At 42.2% G+C, this 21,881-nt stretch overlaps 1 protein-coding gene across 1 annotated transcript; it reads left to right on the top strand.

The window, feature by feature from the left end:
- The first annotated feature begins 3,736 nt into the window (after nucleotides 1-3,736).
- inpp5jb (inositol polyphosphate-5-phosphatase Jb) lies at nucleotides 3,737-20,885 on the top strand. Its single transcript, XM_086174031.1, has 13 exons — nucleotides 3,737-4,258; nucleotides 9,463-9,977; nucleotides 11,706-11,813; nucleotides 12,035-12,143; nucleotides 15,064-15,180; nucleotides 16,244-16,419; nucleotides 16,712-16,823; nucleotides 18,082-18,191; nucleotides 18,700-18,907; nucleotides 19,231-19,368; nucleotides 19,461-19,544; nucleotides 19,625-19,729; nucleotides 19,935-20,885. The coding sequence occupies exons 2-13, from the start codon at nucleotides 9,475-9,477 to the stop codon at nucleotides 20,289-20,291; spliced, it is 2,127 nt and encodes a 708-aa protein (XP_086030157.1). The 5' UTR covers nucleotides 3,737-4,258; nucleotides 9,463-9,474; the 3' UTR covers nucleotides 20,292-20,885.
- Nucleotides 20,886-21,881: the final 996 nt, after the last annotated feature.

Raw genomic sequence — 21,881 nt, forward strand, 5'->3', positions numbered from 1 at the left:
TAATTAATAACGGGTTACCGAGGGAAGAGCCCATAGAGACTTGTTTTTTTTTTTTGCAGCCTCCTGAGTCAAATGTTCAATGACTTTTGGTCCTTTGAAGAGCTGTAATTCCTAAAACCTTGCTCCAATTTGGATTTGAATACTCTCAAATTATAGCTGAGAGTCTACACTTTAAGCCCATACTGATTCTATAATTGTGTCCTGAATATATTTTCATAAACAGCTAAAATGACAAAACTTGTGTCACTGTCAAAATATTCCTTGACCTAACGGTATGTTAGTTATAAACTGTTGGTATTTAGAGTCTATTGGATCAAAACTGTTGTGATAGGGAGAATGGAAAATTAATCCTAAAAATTTTTTTACATTTTTTTCAATGTGATACACATCCAAGGATGATAATGTATCAACATCATTACACTTCATATACCGTTTTTTGCAAATTAAGAAATATATAAAATGCAAGGAAGCAGAGCTGCAGGTAGCAGAGACGGAGATGTTGAGGTTCTCCTTGGGAGACCAGGATGGATGAGTCCACCCGGGGGAGAGCACATGTTGGATGTATCGGACAGATGGTAGGAGAAGCCTGACTGAGATGATTTGGTTGTGTACGGATAGTGAATATATTGAATTAACTTATTGTCATTGCTCATAAGTACAATGAAATGTGCATTTCTGCGTCACTTAAATTGCCATTGGAAAAAATATAGATAGTTGGATTCAAAGTGTTTATTGTCATATGTACAGTCTGGATATGTGCTTCCTTGCCCATTTGAATTCTTATTTTGTTGTCTGTGGAAAAGCCAGATAGTAAGCAAAAAAACAAAACAAAAGAATAATTAAGGGGCATATTATTGCAATGATAGATAAGAGAGGGAAATGCCTGCATCGACAATATGCAGTTTGCAGTGGTGAAAGCATTATTTCCGTTGACATCATGTGAGCATCGCTTCTCCTCAGACACACTTTCTCGCTGCAGTTCAAGATATTAGAAAGTTGCGACGTAATGAGGTTTAGATGCTCGGTCAGATGAAGTAAACTGATCCACAGAATAATGAGTCACCTTGTGTTCCCGCAGGGGGGGTATGATTTATCAAGGAAACACGAAAGGAGAATAGTTGATTCTGTCATGTTTGTGTTACTTTTCATTTAATTTCCTCCACCCCACAAAGATGTTACATATCACTGATACGTTTCAGTACAGCCACTTGCACAGTGTCCTGTCACATGTCATACAAGGTTCAGCACATCTGTGTCAGAGAATTCAACAATTGTTGAAAGATTGAAAAATTGAAGAGACAGAATAATCTTGGCTCATAACTTTATAATCTCTTCACGACCGATTAACCCCCAGGATTACAGGATTATATAACACTGACATTGGCTCGGTGCTTCTATTGTGTTCGGGTTTTGTTCTTCCTCATGATTTCCAAAAGCATTGTTGCAAAGCCATTATCTTTAATCGAGCACTGTTCTCATGGCAAGTGCAAATTATAAGTTGTTTTACTTATTTAATTGGAAACTGCATTGTATCACACCCCTACATTTCAACCAGAAATACTCTACTTAATTATCAGTCTTTTAATCAAAAATGTTATTTGATGTTCAGGTTAAAATGTTCTTTCTAAATATGAATACGCTTTGATATTCTGTTGTCAAATGTATTTTTTTTTATAGTACACCCAAAGTAGTAAAATCATCCATGGTGTATTTATTATTGATTTAAAGAAAACACAATGATCTTTTATCTTTGACATTTTTACTTACCTGTTGCAGATAACAGTTTACTTTTACTTTTTTGATGTTAGTTATTCAGAACTTTGAAAACGTGTTTTCATGACCCGACACATCCTGCACCGCAAAACCGATTGAGTTCTCCGCATCTTCAGACCAGCTTCAGTCTAGAAACTAATCAGCATTGACAAATTGGACTTTAGCTTTTAAACGTTGCCGTGAATGTCGGACTCATAAACCTGGCGTACAGTTGTTGGCTCATTAATTTCACAAGAGCTGCAGGTGCTTTCGAGGTCATGGAGACTGATGAGGTTCCACCGGGTGTTTCCACAGCAACGTCTCAAATGGTGTTTTGGCTCAGTGAGGAAGTGATTCAAGGATCAGCGTGTTACCGGAAGGCAAAGAAGTGAACCAACCTCAAAAAAGGAAGATTAGGAAACTATTTTAGGCTTCATGTGAGAGAGGAGCACAAAAAATTGCACCCAAGTATTTAGAAATAGAAAAACATGATTAAATATTTTAGATGAAACGTTGATTTTATTACATTAGGATACTGTTGAACCCTATTCATCCCATGTGGTTTGTGTGATAAAATGTTTAGTACCTGTGGTGGTAAAAAGTCACATAGAATAAGAGTGAAAGGGAAAAAGTGACACACAGATGAAGTGCAGATCTGAAGGTGAAACACAATTGAAACTGCAATCATCCAAAAAGACCTTGGAGCGACAATAATGGATTAAAACCCAGAAGCTCAGCTGGATTCTTTTTAGAATTTGCCTTGTAAATTCTGGCAGTCCATAAATGGCACTAATCCTGCATAAACTATATTCTTTTAATTTCTTTTCTTTGCTGCTTTGCGCTCAGTCTGTCAGCAGAATGGACTGTGGACTCTTTTTTCTGACATATTAAATGTGCCCTCACCCCAGACCTGTTCATTGCCATTCTGGGGGACAGAAACTCATTAAGCCTCTTACACTTTTAATCAACTGCGATAGCAGTTGTCACATTTCTTTGACCTAACCTATATTTCATCCATGCCCTCTGAAAATTTGCTTTTGCAAACATGATTCTTTACATTATAAATGTTTGAAGACATTCCTGTTCTATAATTTAGCAGAGGCAAATATTATGTAGAATCCTGAAGGTGATTTGTCAAATACAGAGCTGTATTGTTTGCAGTATATTCAAGTTGTATTTGAATATGTGGTACCGTTAATGGGGGAGAAGGGGTGGTTTAGATTCTAATGCTGTTCATATATTTTTAACCTTTTTTGGAAGATTTATGGATGGAGTGAAAAAAGGCGTGAAGTTAGTCAGTGTGAGAGAAGAGGATGCAGAGAATAGTGTTCGGTGGAGGAAGATGATTCGCTGTGGCAACCCCTGAAGGGAGCAGCCAAAAGGAAAGGAAGAAGCAGAACTGGTTTGTATTTGCTCTTGTACAGCTGTACAGATATTTACAGATGTACAGCCATTTGTGTACATGCACAGCTTATTATACAGTTGTACAGTTTATTTATAGATGTTTGGATCTTTGGATGCGTGCGCTACCCCCTGTGCCCTCCAATTGCCTATCTGGAACAAATCAAATCAGGAAAAGGACTGGTTTAAGTAACGTTGTGGAGATTCTACATTTCCAGAAAAATAAATTAGCCATGCATGATGGTATTTTTGGAGTATTTTGTTTGCCTTCATACTTCATGTGGACTCGAACACAGCAGTGTGCTTCTAATGACTGATACAATGCAGTTCTCCTAACGGCCACTAGATGGCGCTATCGTGCCGTGATAGACCGAGACCACATAGAGCGGCATCAAGTTACAAAACACACACACACACACACACACACACACACACGCACACACACACACACACACACACACACACCTCGCACCGTGACAGCAGCCATCACCGCGCCCCGTGGTGTCCTTGGAAACCGGCGTCCGGTCAGCTGACAAACGGGAGCCGGTTCGGCGCGGCGTTCCGCGTCTACGCGTCACGGTTCTGTGAGCGTGGGACCCGAGATCCGAGCGGCGGATCTCAACAGGCAGCCGCTCGTTTTTTGTTTTTGTTTTTTTTTCTTTTCTTGCGGAAGCGCCAACGCGCACCGCACGGCCTGGCCAAGGGTTTTGAAGGACACGGTGAAAACACACAGTGCGCCGCCGACCTATTGCTTCTTCGACAAAAGAAACAGAGAGGAAAAAGAAAAAAAAAAAAGAAAATCTGCCACGGCGGCCATTTGTGACATTTGCGAGAGATGTAGTCCGTCCGTCAGATCTGCCTCCAGCATCGTCCACATCCCACCTGCTCCTCCTCCGTCGCGTCCCCGCCGGGGAGGCGCTGAGATGACGACTGTTTCATCCGCGGAGCCGACGAATCGGAAAGTTTAGTGTTTGTTTTATCTATTCGGCGTCTCGCAAAGACCGGAGAGGCTGTTCAGGAATTTCACCGACGCCCGGACACCTGCGAACTGCCGAAGCACACCGCCGCGGATTTAATAACCCTCCGCACAGACGTGCCAACACAGGTAGGTCATGATTAACACCAACACGCATGCGTCACGTCAGGGGTTAAAACCCATCAGGCTGCAATGGACTCGTTCTGTTTATGCGAATTATGTCTTTATTAAAACACACTCTTCTTGTGTCATCTGCTCTATTTTCACAAAATCCGATCATGTTTGTGTACTATAAGAGTTAAAGGGAAGGGGAGTACAGCAGAAAAGCACAATGAGTGTATCCGATGTCTTAATATGTGTAAAGCACTGTTATATGTTTATGTGTAATGCAAACACATTGATGTGTGATATGGTGGCAGAACACTGATATAAAATCACCCTTTTCTTTTCCTTTTTTTCCTCAAACATTGTCCTTGAAGCAGCAGTGTAATCAGGCCAAACTGCTTCTGCTGTCCTCCGACGGAGACATTTTTATTACTGTATGTAAATGATTATCCTGACCGGGGGTCAAACATTATCTACAACGCTGAAGAGGACCTGGTTACTCATCGTTATTTCAGTTGAGCTACTGTCCATCACATAGCACAACATATCCTCAGAATAGCCGTAAGGTTGATAAGCATGTTTGTAAAAATATTTCATATAACTGTCATGCTAACAATGCTTATAGTAATCTAGTGAAACTGGCAATGTTAGGTATTTACTCCTGCGTGCCATTCATTTGACTGTTTAACAGTTATTTTTAATGAGATTTTCATGCATCAGTGTAATTTGATGCAACAGATTTTGTGTCAATGCCAAGGGAGAGGGTTTGTGTGCAGGTAAACACAAGACGAGTAGAGCTATGTGCATGGTTTGAATCAGTCGGCTGTCAGAACACCTCTTTTAAAATGAAAGTTCCCTGATTGTCTGTCACCCAGGACAGCTAATAGAGGAAATGTATTCTGTCGTTGCAATGTTTGCATTTTTCATTTACTTCTTCATTCTTCAACCCGATTTTCACCCGAGTTCCCCACTCTTATAAACATTAGTAAGGACGCACAGCTGGCCGGTTTCTCAACATCTGACTCTATCGGAGGCAAGATTTTTACATTATTTCTGCACAGAGGCTTAAATAAAGACTGAACGAGAATTTCAACTCATTATTTTTTTTTTTTACAGTTAATAGGTTGAATGCGATTTCATTTTGCATCCCAGGCATGGTAGTGTGTGCCGTCAGCACGTTTCTTCAGTGCAGGGCCGGAGAAATGATCCCGCAGCCGAGGCTGTGACCTGATCGGGATGATGAGATACAGCGGAGTGATTTTCCGTGGCAACAGAACGTGGAGGAGCAAGTTACAGCTGTGGCAGCAGCTGCCGATGTCATTTCTGCCCAGGTCAACCACAGTATCTCTTTGAAAGAGCAGTTTGGCCCCGGAGGCCCTGAGCACCAGCACCCTGCTTGGCTGTAATTTGAACATTAGACACAGCAGGTGTGTGCAAAATGGGATTAATACTGTGGACTCAGGCAAGCAAGTGAACCATTGTAGAGCTGGGATTTAAGATATGATAATGCATGGTGACTGTTGATTTAGGGAAAAATTACAAAAACAAACATGACTGTTTTCTCAGTCATCCAAAGTAGTCCATGTTGTCACAACTCCAGGGGGGGTGGGATTTTCTGGAGCTTGTTGTTTTGGTTACACCACATTCCATCCGGCTCTCGCATCTCTCACGCCCTTGGGAGAGTGCATGTAAGCGCTGTGACGTATTTTTGATATCTGCGGACGCGAGCAGAATTTGAAATGGTCATCGGTTGTGACTGTTTCCCGAGAGCAAACGTTTCTCTGCAGCACTATATGCATCCAGATACGCAATTGTCAGATATTTTAAGTGCACTCTGTCAGTATTTTTCTTGCTAGCGGGAAAGAAAAATGTGTCCAAGTGTTACAGAGCAAGACATTGAACCTCCGATTGACTCTTTTCAGTTGCAGCTTGCTGACTCGGCCGTCCCGATGGGAAAGTGTGTGTAAATGGATGAGTGAGGCAGTATTGTAAAACGCTTTGACGACTCTGATGGTGGACAGAGTGAAACAATATCATCTTTTTTTTCACAAAATGTGCTGCTAGTACATCATTATAATCCCAAACATGGAGGGTCTATCTTCATCAGGCTTTAAGATGTCCTTTTTTTAATGTTTGCCCTCGCCAAGTCCTAAATACTGTGCCCAACTCGTCCCCTGATGTTTCTTTTATCAACAGCCCACCCATTAGAAGGCATTGTTCTTCATAGCTTCGCCGTCATCCTCTCCACACGTTCTTCTAGTTTTCCCAGGAATACAAAGCACGTTACCGCTGATAGCAATCTATGTCCAATTGCTGTGTCGGGAGCTGCCGGGACCGTGGCAACCTGACGTCATCGTCTGTGGCGGCAGGGAGATTTGGTGAAGGAGACAACACGGAGTTACTCACAAGAGGATCGCAAGTGTCACCTGAACGATGGAGAGAAAAAGAACGGGACGATTTTAGGTCAGGCAAACAGTGCGCTAGCCGCCAAACAGTGGGGAGGGGAAAAAGAAAAGAAAATTGGTGGAGAAGAGTCACAATGATTCAATGGCTGTGCAAGGACAGTGGGTAAAATGGAAGACCACAGTTGGTGGAGGGGCGGATTAGAGACATGGGACGATAAGAGACAAGGGGGATTAAAGCTCGGGAAAATAGCTGTGCCGGAGGGAAGTGCAAGGGGATCAATTCAGAGAAATTCCACAAAGAGACAGTGTGATATTCAGTGTTGTTTCTCAGCCCCTTGTTTCTTCCCTCGGCTCGTTTTGGACCCACCCACTTCCACGTGCAACCCCGGTCTCCACACACTCACACATACTAAATACCATACACGGACGCAGGGAATACATTATACCCTGGACAAGGGTCGGGTTATTTCTGGACTAAGATGCCATGTGTGTGGACACATGTGGAGTGGATCCCTCCTCTCTGCATGAAAGTCACGGCCTTTGCCTCTTCAAGGTCGTCTGAGCAATCAGGGGGGAGCTCTGTTCTATCTGTCCAAGCAGAGGATAAATTTCTACGCTAACAAAGAAAATGCCCACCGGACACCCTTTCTGCCAAATGAGGGATATGAAGAGTTAATGTTTAGCCGTGACCTCCAATATTGTAAGGTCATATTTTTTTTCCATCTAGCCGGATATTTGTTTAGACGCGCCATCTTGTTTGGCCCTAAATCAACCGTTTTAACGCCAGTGCACGTCCAAATGTATAAATGTAACACGCGTGAATTGCTTGTTTGTACAAAGCCGATAGCAGCCGTTTTTAGTGACATGACTCGGTGCTCCCCAATTATGTGCCCCGCAGAGGAAGACAACATCAGAACAAACACCATTTTTCAACAGATTTGCACTGACTCATTTTCCTTGGGGGCCTCCCTCCTCACAAAAAAAAAGTAAAACAAGAAAATTCACGGTTTTGTGTTATCGCAGAAGGATCCTCTCTGCCTCTTGGCCTTGCATCATGTTTTCTGCACTTATCGCTTTATCTGATGGGTAATCATTCATCTACCTCTTTGTGACATTCACAAGTTACATACTGTGTTTCCCCTTCCACACGGCGGGAAGGGACCGTTTCACAGCCTCCCCCAGTGTGACAGCACAGCTTCTCCATCTCCCGCTGTGACATCACAGCTTCTCCTTTTGACAGCTTTCTCCATTTCCCTTTTCCCTCATGTGGGCAAGCGGCCTTTTTTTATGGAGTCATGGTTTTGCTTTCTAATGCTCTTACTGCCATATGTTGTTTCAGGAATTTGTATCAGCTTTCTCGGGAATATTTAGATGGCTCATGAAGATAGCTCATGTTGAGCATATTTTCCACAGAAATGTGCTTTACCTTCAGCATTTATTTGATAAAATATATCGAATCAGGGTAAGATTGGAATATGTTTGTCCATTTCAATCATTATCAGAGGAGACATTTATTAAAAAAATTGCATGTATGTCACTTGAATATATTAGTTCGTCATTCACAGCCGATCCCCGGAAACCCTGTGTTTGCCTGGTTCTCACTTCAGCTACTTTTGTCAGCGCTGTTTATTCCGTACCGTTGACTTTCGCCGCGGTGGCCTGTGCAAGGAACCCTCGTGTTAGCGTGGCAGGTGCTGAGAGCTGATATGAAGTGACCGAGCATCTCCGTGGTTACCGGAGGACAGGCAAGTAAGGATAAGCGTCAGCGGAACAAACTGTGGCCAGGTTTATGTCCTACAACTCCTCCATTAATAGCTCCATAGAATGATCTTATAGTAGATAACAAGACAATTCTAGTGTCCTTCTGCCCCGAGGGTGTTCTTTTAATTACTGTATTTTTTTTCCTGCCAAATGGCATTGAGAACAAATGCAACAGTCTGCATTCAAGGCTGCAAGCGGCAGGTAATTGACCGTTCCTGATGGTCGGCCTCCGAATGACTGACTCCATTGTCGTGCTTGGTTGCCAGGATCTCATGACATTGGCCGGCATGTCAGTTGGGTTAGCGTCTAATTTCAGAAAGAGGATGCGTGTTGTGCTATCCAAGGTTTCTTGGTAGAAATTGGATTGTCATTCTTTTCTGAGCCTCTTCCCTCTCCTTTTCCTTTATAACCTATTATGCATAGACAGTATATTATTATATTCTCACAAATGGATATCCTAAGACAATTCCATGTAATTTGTCAGTGCTAATATTAACTATAATGTTACAGTTAACAAATGATTTTGTTCCAACCACAAATAATATAATATATTAAAATTGTGTTTACTCCCCTTGTCCTACAGGTCAAAAATGACCCGTAAGACAATCTTTGTACCCTGGTGGTGTACAGCCCACATGGAAACATAAACAAAAAAGAAGTATCGCTTTTTCTAATTATGGGGTCTCTTTAGGAAGAGTCATGAAATTTCAAGCTGGAAAAAAATAGGTTAAGGTGTTTTTTCTACAGCTAAACATGGTAGTGGGTCACTTTTGACCCGCAAGACAACACAAGGGTTAACAATTTAGCTTCTAGGTGTTTGTCTCTTAAGCTTCTTGTTATTTCTGTAATGAAAAAATTGGTTTACATTATAGATTTTTCTTTTGTAATGTAAATCGATGAACCACAGGGTCACCCAAATAAAATGGAAATACCTACCACTGCAACCGCTTGTTTAGTTGGCTTGACACTGCCGTCAGTTTTCCAGCATCACAGTCTGTATTTTACATTATGTTAACGTCATCCCCAAAAATGCCATCAATCGTATTTTTCTTTCTTTCACAGACATCATAAAAAATGGACCAAGATAATGTCAGCCAAAGCCGTGTGGAAGCGGATGACCCCAGCAAAGTGGCAGAAACTCCGGCTGCTCGTGCCGCCCCATCGGACGAAGCGGCTTCATCTACGGACCCCAGTTCTGGTCTGCCCCCCAGCAGGCCCCGACGACCCCAGAGAAGTGCCAGAATCGAAGGCTCTGTCGACATCTCTGAGCCGAAAGCCGAGACCGGTGCGAAAGCCACGCAAGCGGTCGAGCAGGGAGAGAGCACTCTTGATGGAAATGCGGGAAGCCATCCCGAGCCCGTCAGCTCGTCACCTGTTCAACCCCGCGAAGGAGACCGCGCGGAGCCAGGCATCCGAGCCGGTCCGAAAGGGCCAGGGCACCTTGCGGTCAGGGCCGCCTCCGTTCCACAGCCCCCTGTTAGCAGGTCTTTGCCTCCTCACCTGAACCCTCATGCACAGAGAGCCCTGTCTGTTGCAGGGACAGCTGACACTCAGGCCCAAACCATGGAAGACTTCAGGCAAGTTTCCTTCTTTCGTGTCCCCGCTTTCGTGTCTCAGCACGTCTCCTCACACAGTTTCATTCCTGCACGGCTGAGGAAAATTTGTCTTGTCACATCATGTCATACTGTGATCGTTTCTAAGTTTAGGTATCGGGACTGTCAATAACAATCGTCTCTTGAGGATGTGAGGCCGGCTAAAATCTTCTCTACAAAGTTAGCGGTATCTCTAAATCTTCAAATCCATTCATTCGGTGTTAATGGCAGGCCTCTTAAGTGTGTTACTGTCGTACCAAGAAGCCGATTATCATCTCGTCTAATAATCAGTCTTACCAGTAATCCAAACACAAGAAAAGTAATTATCCAGAAATTTTGGGGCAAAATTATTATTCGCATCTGTGTTTCAGGACATTGCAAAATATCTGAACAGATTGGCAAAAATGTTATCACGCGAATTTAATTGATAAAGTATCTAAGTCATCTCTATTAGATTTAGTATTAATCCTCAGTGCTCCAACACAGTGTCAAAGGCCGAATGACAGCCAGGAGATCACAGAGAAGGCCCACTGTTTGTTTACACAGCAAAGGTTTAAGTTACATGTTATTTACATTTTGGGATTGGTTTACCAAGATACTGCTAAATTGAAGACTGTATAGAATGATCACCTACTCAGTCAGAGACGTTCAAAAGCGCACTGAAATTTGCCAGATGGAATTTGTTGGTATAGATTCTTACGGCAAAAGGACATAATGAGAATCATAGAAAAAAAAACATACTAAAGGAGATATTACATGTGTGAAATGTACCTGTTTTAAAGGAAAAAACGGCACAGTTTGGTATGATAGCGTGTACAGGATTAGTGTTATACTGATTGGAATGTAAGTTTTGGAAAATTCCGCTGCTAAGTCAATGCATCTTATCAAGCTGGAAACAGCACCCACGCTCTTCTGTCATTAAAACTGAAGCTACGTTACACAGGAAGTGGTTTGATTGCCGGTGGCGAGCCCCACTTCTGAAGGAAATTGCTGCAATGCAAGTAGCACAGAGGTAGCATATCTCTTGACACTAAATCCTAATAGCGAATATAGTTAGATTTGAAGAATCCAACACTGCTGGTTTAAGGGCGGACTGTTTGACAAAGAAAACTAAATTAAGTTTTAATGCCTCGTTTTGTGAATTTTACACCCTCAGCCACCCCATACAATAATGATGGAGCCACATCACATCGATATAGATCTAGGACAGCATTGATATATTTTTCAAATGATGAAAATCTTTATCTACTTTCAAACAAATTGGAGTCATAGAAAGAGTAAAAAAAAAGTCTATATTGTGGAGACAAAAATGGACAAATGTTTTGTGACTGCTGAGTGTTGCCTCTGAATTAAATTTGCGACGTGTTCCTTCATAGCTCAGTCCCCTTTTGTCCTCTGTGTTTCTGTCACTCTTCTATGTGTGATCGTCAATTAAAACTGAAAACTATTCAGAGAAGAATATGAAAAGAGACAAATATTATATTTAAATGATTTTAATTGCATTTCAACTCAAAATGATGCCTCCATTAGAGGAAAAAAAATCTTTTTAAGCTAAGGTTTCATTACCATAATTTTCCTGGTGTAATTGGTATATAATACGTCAGAGTGGAAAGTTGAGATGTCACTGGGATGTACTATAATTTATTTTCCTATCATCATTTTCTTAAAGAAGGGTGTCGATAAGAAACCCTGTGTATCACTTCCTCCAAACAGGGTGCACATCATCACTTGGAACGTGGGCTCGGCCACGCCTCCCGATGACATCACATCCTTGCTGGGGTTGAATGTGGGTGATGGAAACACGGACATGTACATCATCGGGTGAGTGTTTTGGTGGTGAACCAGTTTCCTCCAAATTAAACTTCCCATTAGTCCGTTTATGCCTGCATGTCCTACATCGGCACTGCAAACTGTGACACTAATGAGCATTTTTGAGCATCCCCCCCAACGATACTGATTTCTCTTATTAATGCTCCAGCCCGCTCTCCTCCGTCTCCGTCGCCTCTTGACCCTTGTGCATTGTTGTGTTATTTTTCTCCAAGGCTGCAGGAAGTGAACTCTATGATTAACAAAAGGCTGAAAGATGTCCTCTTCACAGACCAGTGGAGCGAGGTTTGCATGGAGAGACTTAGCCCCTTTGGATATGTGCTGGTTAGTAATGGCTTTTTCTCATAAACACATATGCTCAGTCTCATGTTTATAAGAGGCAACCTTGGACTTATGGGCATAACATGTCCTCTGACGGGATCTCTGCTTCCCGCGGGCGGCTGTTTCGGCTCATTTTGTTCCCCGAACAGCAAGTGGGGTGATAATTTCTATCATGGGTGTAATGTCAGCGTGATTTCTATCTCTCGCTGTCTTCCGACCTCATCGTGCACAGACTGTCTGATAACTGGCTTCTGTCCTTCCATCTTTCCATCCAGTGAGAGGAAAAACACGGCTGCACGATAAGTGAAAATCACAAATTTAGCTTTTTTCATCTTTTACATTCAAGCTTTCAGACTTGTGGACAAATGATGCCGTCAAATCGGTCAAAACAATTGTAATTAAATATCTCACAATACTCTAGGAATATAATAAATATGATTTGGTGTAGAAAAGGATTAAATTAACTAACTACAAATGATATATTCAAATGTTTAGGGTTGGCTCATGTCTGTAGCAAAGTCAATGTGTATATTTTATGTGATTAAGCTGCTTTTGGCCAAATGAAAGTTGGTTTACAGATGTCACAGTCTCACATCTCACTCGGAGACTATGTTAGTTAACTGCTGGACCATTGGACCACCATTGGTTCATCTTCTCCCGACTCGCAGGCAGAAACTAAATTCTGCTAGGACCGTGAGGAGATGGCCCTCCGAAGCACAGCTGGAACTCCAGAACCGGATGAACTCACCAACACTGGGACATCTTCCCTCACCTTGTGTGAGAACATGTGTGATACAGACTAAAACCTTCTGCACATGCAACAACAAAACCCTCAAAAGTCATGCAGCAAAGCCAGAAACTTTGGGCTGTATTTTGTCGTGTTGTTCTGTGTTTTTATTGTTTTCATCCTGATATCAGTCCATTGTTTACCTTCACGCCAGTACAAGGTGTAACTGCAAACTTTAGCTCACTCCCTTGTATGAGCCAACATACTCCGTGAAAGGCACGTCCGATTCTGATATATCATAAGTGTGGAATTGTGTTTTGTTGGTCTGCCTGGCTCGGGGGGCAACGACGCCTGGCATTTTTCACGGCGAACAACACAATCAACCTTCTGAATGTGAATCAGCTGTCACGCTAAAAGGGCTTGATATCTCCCAGGGTGCTGTTTTATTTTTGGCTTACATTGTTGTCAGTGTTGACGTTCCTCTGACAGCGAGACTGACGCTGTCTTCCAGCCTTCATAGCCTGACACAATAACTTATACCTTCATCAAAATGGTTGTAGTTTGGATTTTATATTCTCTTTGTGTGCATGCCAAACGGAGACAGGGGTGTCGGAGGTTGCTTGAGAGACGTGTAGTAACGCAACACCCCATCTGCTCGCTATGCTCTGAGGTAGTTCTCTAAAGACTCGGACGATACCGTCTGGACTTGACAGGTTGAGACTGCAAAATTAGATTAACTCATAAACAAATGGTGTAATTGACACTTTCCAGATGTTTACCTGCAGTAGCCGATGATGGTGTCTGTTACTGTTTCAGCTACAGCGCAGATGCCAAGACTGTATTTGTCAGGGCCTACACCACACGAATTTCACTTTTTAGTGTTTGTTTATTTTTAGATTGCTTCATTGGGGTGGAAATATCAAAGTGATCCCTTCCCTGGGAAATCTGTCAGATCCAGTAACAAAATATTTGATGAATTTTTTTTTTGGTTTGTTGAATCAATTTTGGGCAGATCTTGACAATATGGCAATAAAATAATTGTATTCCATTTTTTGCACAGTAAAAGTTGGAGTAAAACAGTTTTTGTTTTTTGTTTTTTCATTTTGGAAAATAACCCAGATCACTTGAAAGATCAAGACCATGCCTAGGGCCAGTGAAAGTTTAGTTGGAAATGTGGATATTGTTAAAGTGTGGATTTTTTCAGCTGTGTCGACGGAGAGTTGACTCAGGAAACAAATCCCTTATTTTTAGACCAAGCTTCTTTCTTCAAACTCTCGAGTTGCCTGGAAACGTCACACTCGTCACGGACGGATCAACTCTTTAGTCAAGCGTGTCTTCTTCAAAGACTCTCTCACACGCGGACACACGCCGGGAAAACACAACGGCACGTGAACCTTGGCATGTGTGTTACCTACGACGACAAAAAATACAGCTCAGCTCAGCTTCGTTTCTTCCGGTGTGGACCGAGGTTAATGTGAAATGTTCTTTGACCGCCGGGCAGACAAAGGTGCTTTCTCGCTAACTTTACACCAAAGTGCAGCCGCGCACACAGATGTACACAACCCGTAGTCAGCGTCCGCACATCCCAGAAAAAGTCGGCCCACTTTACGGTTCACTTGAGTGACTTGAATGTATTATGCAACCGGTTTGTCCATGTTGCCGGCTAGAACACAAGCAAGAGGGTCTTGGGTCACGTGGAGATGTTCGCATCCATTACTGCCCGCAGGGCTTTACAGGCAGGGTGTGATCCTGTTTTGTGGTCGAGGGCTTGTTGTGTGTTGGCCAAAGGAGAAGGGGGGTGGGTTGGCGAGGAGACAATATGCATATTCTGTTTTTTTTGTGTAACGAATATTTGTGTATTTATGCATTCGTAAATGTCATGATCCTCATGATGTAACAATAACAAAAGGCTTGTAGATGCTCGAGCTTTTGTGTTTTTGGAAAGCGCTGATCCACGACTGAAACACATTTATCCTGTAAACTAGCACGATTCAGCGATGATATTTTACCTCAAGCTGTGACCTCATTAATGCGAAATGCTTGAATGGATGTGCAGATTTCCGTCGAACGTATTTTCCTAGGCAAATAAAAAAAGGCAGTTCTCTGTCTAACGACGTGACACCCATTCTCTCATTTCAGCTAGATTTCCCCTTATCTTATCAAATATCATGTGTCCGTGTCTTGTGTGATTCTCAGGTGACCTCCCAGCGGATGCAGGGCTTACTGCTGCTGGTCTTTGCCAAGTATTTCCATCTGCCTTTCCTCCGTGGAGTCCAGACAGAGACCACCCGCACTGGTCTGGGTGGTTACTGGGTGAGACACACAGTAACAGTATTCTGTAATCAGCAGTGTAATGGAAGCTGGACAGCAAAGCGGAGCAGCACATATGGATGCAATTTAATTTGTGGGGTCACCAGGTTGAAGCTCTCATCACTGTAACTGATACCCTGATATTGTTCGGGAGCTCGCTGATTAATTTATAGTCCTTATGGATGCTGCGAGACTGGATTCAGTGATCAGTGTGCATCTAATTTAGGCAGTCTTTTATGGTTTGCCACGTCTGCCCTCTTAGTCTGATAAAAGCAGAAGTGCTCAGCAGTGACAGCCATGTTGAATGTGGCACATTTAAAGGCTGTTAGTGGCTGTGCTCGGTTGCTCTCTCGTCTGAAAGTTTGCTGATCAGAGAACCTTGTTTTTACACTGATATTGATTTAATTTGTATTTACTACCTTCTCTGCAAGTCTCTGTTTGCCACCGGGCAGTTCAAACAGGAAGTTGACAGAATATTAATACTACATTGTCAGGGCCGCACTTTGGTTTTATAAGAATAACCGCAAAGTAAATACGAAATACCTGAGCAAAAAAACGAAAAAAAATTATAGCACTGTTATTATTATGAAAATTATGATTGATAAACTTGAAAATGTAGTCTGGTTTTAATCTGCAAACCAGGCAGCACTAATGGCTCTGGTTATTTGTATTTGTTTCCTGGTTGTGACATGGGAGAAGCTGGTATCTCCCATAATAAACTTCGCTGGTTACAAAGTCAGACATAATAAAAAGACATATTTGCTGGACTACACTGACAGAACAATGGGGGATAATCCACCTCCAGACTCCACCTCCACTATCGTCCTCGGATGTTGTCATTAAATATTCAATCAACCCTCCACAGAGTGTATTTCCTGGTGATTCTACCAGTGCAGTGAAAGAACTGATATTCCAGTCCCTTTATGTCTATTATATATACTGTCATCATGATTATATGCTGCCGGGCAACGTTCATCAAAACCGCAGAAACACCTCTTTTCTTCGGTTATCCGTGACTTCCCTCTGTAAAATACTATTAACTTTTTTGTTTTCTGTGCCTGTCTAGGGGAATAAAGGTGGAGTGAGTGCCCGAATGTCGGTATTTGGCCACACCATCTGCTTCCTAAACTGCCACCTTCCAGCACATATGGAAAATTCCGAACAGCGCATGGAGGACTTTGAGAGCATCCTGCAGCAGCAGCAGTTTGAAGGCCAGGTTGCCACTGGAGTTCTTGACCATGAGTAAGTCACGCTGATTTATACAAACAAACAAACAAACAAACAGTTTCATCCTGTCTAATAAAATTAGAATATCAAGTAAAAGTATTGGACACGATCAGGTAATTTTAATTCATTTCTGTGGTGCTTCTAAAGCGTCAGTTTGTCACAAAATTAACCATATAAATATTGCGTGCTGTTGTATTTCTGCAAAATGACACCTTGCATTTTTAGATTCTGAAAAAAACTTTTTGTCACACTTTGCAAAGAAAATGCAATTATTTCTTTGCTCTTGTCTGAATTCCTTTTATCCCAGTGTGGTGTTCTGGCTTGGGGATCTGAATTTCCGTATCGATGACCTGGAAATGCAAGTTGTGAAATCAGCCATCGATGGCAACAAACTTTCCGCACTTTGGGAAAAAGATCAGGTAAACTTAATGATCTTATGTGTAATGCGAAAGTGTCCTCGTCTGTTTGTTTATTCCTTCTCTTAAAAGGATCGGATGTCCAGAGCTACTTAGTTTCCATAACGACCAAAGTATTTTTGCAATCAAATCATAATCCAACTTCTCTTTGAGAAACCTGTTCATCTATTCATTTCACATTTTGCTTGCGTGAACTTGTCCCTTCACCGGCTCAAAAGTTAGAAAGTCAGCAAGTAGTTGGAGAATGTCCCTCGATATGATTTACTTTCAGTGTCATGCTCCCATGTCCAGAATACTTCAAGACCTGCAAAAAGCTTGTAAGAGAATTTTCAAGATGCATTTGTGCATCCCAAGTGATCACACACTTTTGTCTCAACGTCCCATATAGAGACACTGAACAAGGTAGCCGAGGCTGAGTTAGTTTACTCATGCGCTGTCCTTTACATTCATCTGAAAGGGAAGTTTTCGTTCATGTTTTGAGTCCCCAGGGAGGGTAGTGCTGCCTCTCCTGAGTTTGAGGTCGTTCTGACTGCATATCAGACAGAATACTGAAATACTCAATATTTGTACAGAAAAACATAAATGAACTTAATTTGTGGACTGGGTAGTGGAGGAAATTTACAGAGTACTGAAAAAATACTTTCTAATTGAGTAAAAGGCATAGAGTTTTATCCCAAATTAATTTGAATTCAAGTGCAATGAGTCCGTCACTGAGAGTGAATAGCGCTTAAGTAGCCATATAAAAAAAGGTAAATCGCAATGTGGCTGTGCATCATCTTTTTATTTCAAGCTGCTTCTTGCTTGTTTCACTTCTCACGTAACTGAACCTATGAATGGAAATCCCAGCAAGCGAATAATACAACACAAAACTCCTGAAACAACCTTGAATTCCACAAAGTACCCGGCTTAGAGAAATTGTTTCCATCTAGGAAAGGTATTATTATTTTAATTATTTTTACCACTTTTGTCATTTTTATTTTTTTTTATTTTCATTGTTTCTTTTAAATCTGTTATTGTTGTACATTTCTGTATGGTGTCCTTGAGTGTCGAGGAGGTAAAGTATTATATTATATTAATTAAATTATTAAATCAAATTATTAATTATTGTTGTTGGTGCTGTTGTTAGTACCTGAAAATTGGAAACAGCTAAGATATCTCTTTAAAGTTATGTGTGGGTTGAACCACTAGAGGACAGTAAAGTGTTGGCATTCATTTCTCAAGAAAACTCATAAATGGATGTTCACTCATGTTGGTCTTGCAGCTAAACATGGCCAAAGACAGTGAGACGGTGTTAGAGGGATTCCAAGAGGGCCCACTCAAGTTCCCACCAACCTACAAGTTTGACGTTGGGACAAACACCTATGACACAAGGTCGGTGATGCCAGTTGTGTGTCTGTTAATAGTTTACTACATATCTCATTGCCCCAAGAACGGTCCTGTCCAAGACTCTTCACCCTTAAAATTGATTTTTCCATCGTATATTACATCGACAGGGACATAAGGAGACAAATGTGTCAATTGAATTGTGACCCCGCTCCCCCAAGGAGGCAAAGGGGTATATTAGGTTCTCTTTTACAATAAGATTTTCTGGGCAAATTTTAAAAAATGCAGTCACAGCAAAATCAGTTGCCCCGAAATTCAAAAGACACTTTAAAAAAATGCAGAAAAGGTGGGAATTCACCAAAAGCTGGACCTCACACAATTAACAACGAATTTGCTGAAAATGTTAAATTAAAAATCTTGGATAATCATGAAATAATCAAACAGTTTAAAGAAATCAATTATCTTTAATATTCTACCTTACAGATAATAAGGGAGACAACACTATTACAATGAGATAAATCACATGTTAATTTGTTTTATCCGGTCCTCCTCCCAGTGGAAAGAAGCGTAAACCAGCTTGGACTGATCGTATCCTCTGGCGCCTGCGAGCCACTGCAGCTGCCGGTGCAGGTCTTGGTGCGGGGAAGCGCGGTTCCATCTCAGGGCTGACCAGCGGGGCCAAAGTGACGCAGCACTACTACCGAAGTCACATGGAGTACACTGTCAGCGACCACAAGCCGGTTTCTTCTATCTTTACCCTGCAGGTGAGGAACACATAAACACATAAATCCCTTGGTTAAACACGACTGCCTGCACCATATTTTCATGCTTTTGGATTCATAGAATTATTAATCACTGTAAAACACACACAAAACACAATTTTGCAACACTTACTGGAGATCTTGGTAAATCAGGTTACAAATGCACAGCCCCTTTGTGGTCAATGCTGCATTTGCAGAGATGTAAACTGTTAAAGTCAGTAGCAGGTTCTTCTATAGCCTGCGGTTCCCCTCTTGGACCAGCCACTGACTGCGTTTTCATGGTTTCCTACATTATTGCATGCATAAAATGTGTTGTTTCTCTGAAGTTCCCGTACAAGCTGGATGTTCCCCTCATCACGCTCATAGTGGAGGACGAGTGGAACAGCATCGCTGATGCCACGGCGAAGTTCAAACTGGCACCCAACTATTCTCGCAGCTCCTGGGACTGGATCGGACTGTACAAGGTAGAAGGTGTTGACTAGACAAGTGGTTAATAATTAACCCAATGACCAGCTGTGTGCATCACCAACCAGTCAGTTCCATCCTCCTTTTCAAGGTGGGCTTCAAGCACCACAAGGACTATGTGGGATATGTGTGGGCCAAGCAAGAGGAAGCTGATTTTCTTCGTCAGGAACATCAGGTAATCTGGATGCACGCTGAAGTCTCTGTGAACAAGCTGTTCTGTCGCATTCAGTGAATGTCTTACAAACTGTTTTCTAGGTGACCTTTACAGAAGAAGAGCTTCCCAAAGGTTCAGGGGACTTTATCTTGTGTTACTATAGCAACAACATGAGCACCATTGTGGGTGTCACAGAGCCATTCCAGGTAATCATAAATGCAAAAATTGTACTCGGGTTGCAATTCCTTTATCACTCAAATGAATAGAAATTACCTTATGTAGGGTATTGATTCTATTGATCTAAGCAGCGGCTATTTTTTATTTCCCTCTATGGATATTATGCTGCGCTTTTTCATTTTATTTTCTTCATTTTCAACCGGCTCTGTCAAACTCTCTTTCGCTCCCCTACAGATCCAGCTCCCCACTGTCGGCTCCGAGATGAGCTCTTCGGACAGCTCCGACTTCAGTTCCGAGGACGACAGCACTGTTGTTCTCATGAAGACGAGGTCCCGCAGTCCCAGTCCACGCAGAGGCAAACGCTGTAACCGTCCCAGCGGCGGCGGCGGTGGCGGCGGCGGCGCCGGCAACAGCCGCTCTGGCAGTCCAGCAGAAGCCAAAATCAAAGAGCCCAGCAAATCTGACGGCCCTTTGTCCAACTCCACAATCGCTGCTGAGAGTAAGTCCGAAGGGCGGCCAAAAGAGGGCAGCAGCAGCAAGCAGTCTCCTCCCGGGAAGAAAGACAATAAGACTGAGGAGTCAGGAGTGTGAATCGCCACCCTTTCCTGCTGTTTTCACAGGTCATATAGCCAAATGTCGTGTCTTTCATTTGATGCATCGACTGCATTGTATGTTTTCTATTGTGAAAATGTACGGTTACTGATGTCATCGTTTTCACGAATAGCCTTTTCAGAGAGCTTATTTTTGCCTTGAGTTATTTTGTTGAGTTTCCCCCCATCCGATGTTTTGTTGTTGTTTTTTTTATCGATAAGCTTTTCAGTCTGTTCTTTTGTTCTTCCTATTGTTCTCTGTTCTCAGGTGAAGACAGCACAGGGAGCTGGCGCATTGCATTAAGAACTTCTAAAGGACATACAGTTACATTTATAGCCTCTGAATAGGTCCCACCGTCCTCAGCTCTGTCAACAATGAGTCACGGTTTCCCTTGTTCACCAGGAAGATTGATATAGCCATGCAAGTCACCGTAGCTGTGGAGTTCTGCCAGGTTGTCCCTTTATTACACAGGAACATGATGCAACATGCAGGGTATATTTCAAATCATCCATCCCATAGGACTTTTTGTCATTCTTGTGACTGTGAGAGTAATCAGGAAATCAATGTAAGGACAGTTAAAAAAAAAAAAAGAAATATTCCATGTAAGCACAGCCACAAGTAGTCAAAATTATGATGCATGATGCAACATGCAGGGTATATTTCAAATCATCCACCCCATGGGACTAAATTCCCTCCTTGGTGCATTAAAACAAAGCTTAACCAAAGTAGCTGTAGATTGGTGTTGAGGGGGATCTGCCAGAAGCCTTGTCTGCACTGCGGCACATGTCAGCCCAGAGTGAATGTCAGAATCAAGGCCTTCATATTAACCCCGAAAATCAGTACACCCAGATGGTTTTCCTAGATGGAACTTGCTGTCAGCTAACGTAGAATAACTGTCTTGGAGGACGAATCGGTTCTTTTTTTTGGCAGGAGGAACACACATTCTGACAGCAAGGGAATAACTAAGCAATAGCTCACCGTCTACTTTGAGACCCATTTCAATAAACGGTCTCCGGTTGAAATAGTGCTCGTCACAGCGGCAGCTGGGGCAAATTTGATCGCGACACAATAACCGCACGCCATCACATAATTAAAATGAGTATATAAAGATTTTGGACTTTTTGCACATCTTGAACACTGGAGCAACAAAGACAAATGCCAAATGATCGGTCTGGATATCTCTGAAAACGTGAGCAGAAACTGTACTGTGTAGAGCTACTACAGGGCTTTGCATTAAACTTCGAGTAAGATTAATTTGTTTAACTCGTGCAAAATATAACACGAGAGTTATATTTCAAAAAGTCCCATTTTCACCTGTTGTCCTTGGATTTTTGTAGGGTACATTTTACACTTTAGTTTTTCCTCTCGCTCAAATCGTCCTTTTACTGATCCTGGTGATTAGCTAACAGTGTGCTGTAATGACAGCTGTGTTAAATTTTTGGTGCGTGACCTCTGATGACCCATTTGTCAGACTTTGTATCTTCTGAGCTCTTTGGGTAGGACAGTGTATACGGTGTAGCTGTGACGTCAGTGTATGAGACCATCATTTTGTTTTCATGAAAGTGTGTGCATTTGAGATGGCAAGTGCGT

The sequence above is a fragment of the Fistularia commersonii genome, chromosome 26 (genome assembly GCF_037954325.1).
Source record: "Fistularia commersonii isolate RoL2024-O1a breed Wild chromosome 26, RoL_Fcom_v1.0, whole genome shotgun sequence".
In the NCBI taxonomy this organism is placed as follows: domain Eukaryota; kingdom Metazoa; phylum Chordata; class Actinopteri; order Syngnathiformes; family Fistulariidae; genus Fistularia; species Fistularia commersonii.

Bases quoted from the DNA above. Each gene is read 5' to 3' on its own strand.
- inpp5jb (XM_086174031.1), top strand. From the start codon at position 9,475: ATGGACCAAGATAATGTCAGCCAAAGCCGTGTGGAAGCGGATGACCCC. The intron at 11,814-12,034 runs GTGAGTGTTTTG...TTTTTCTCCAAG, and splicing joins ACGGACATGTACATCATCGG to GCTGCAGGAAGTGAACTCTA. The intron at 19,545-19,624 runs GTAATCTGGATG...ACTGTTTTCTAG, and splicing joins TTCTTCGTCAGGAACATCAG to GTGACCTTTACAGAAGAAGA.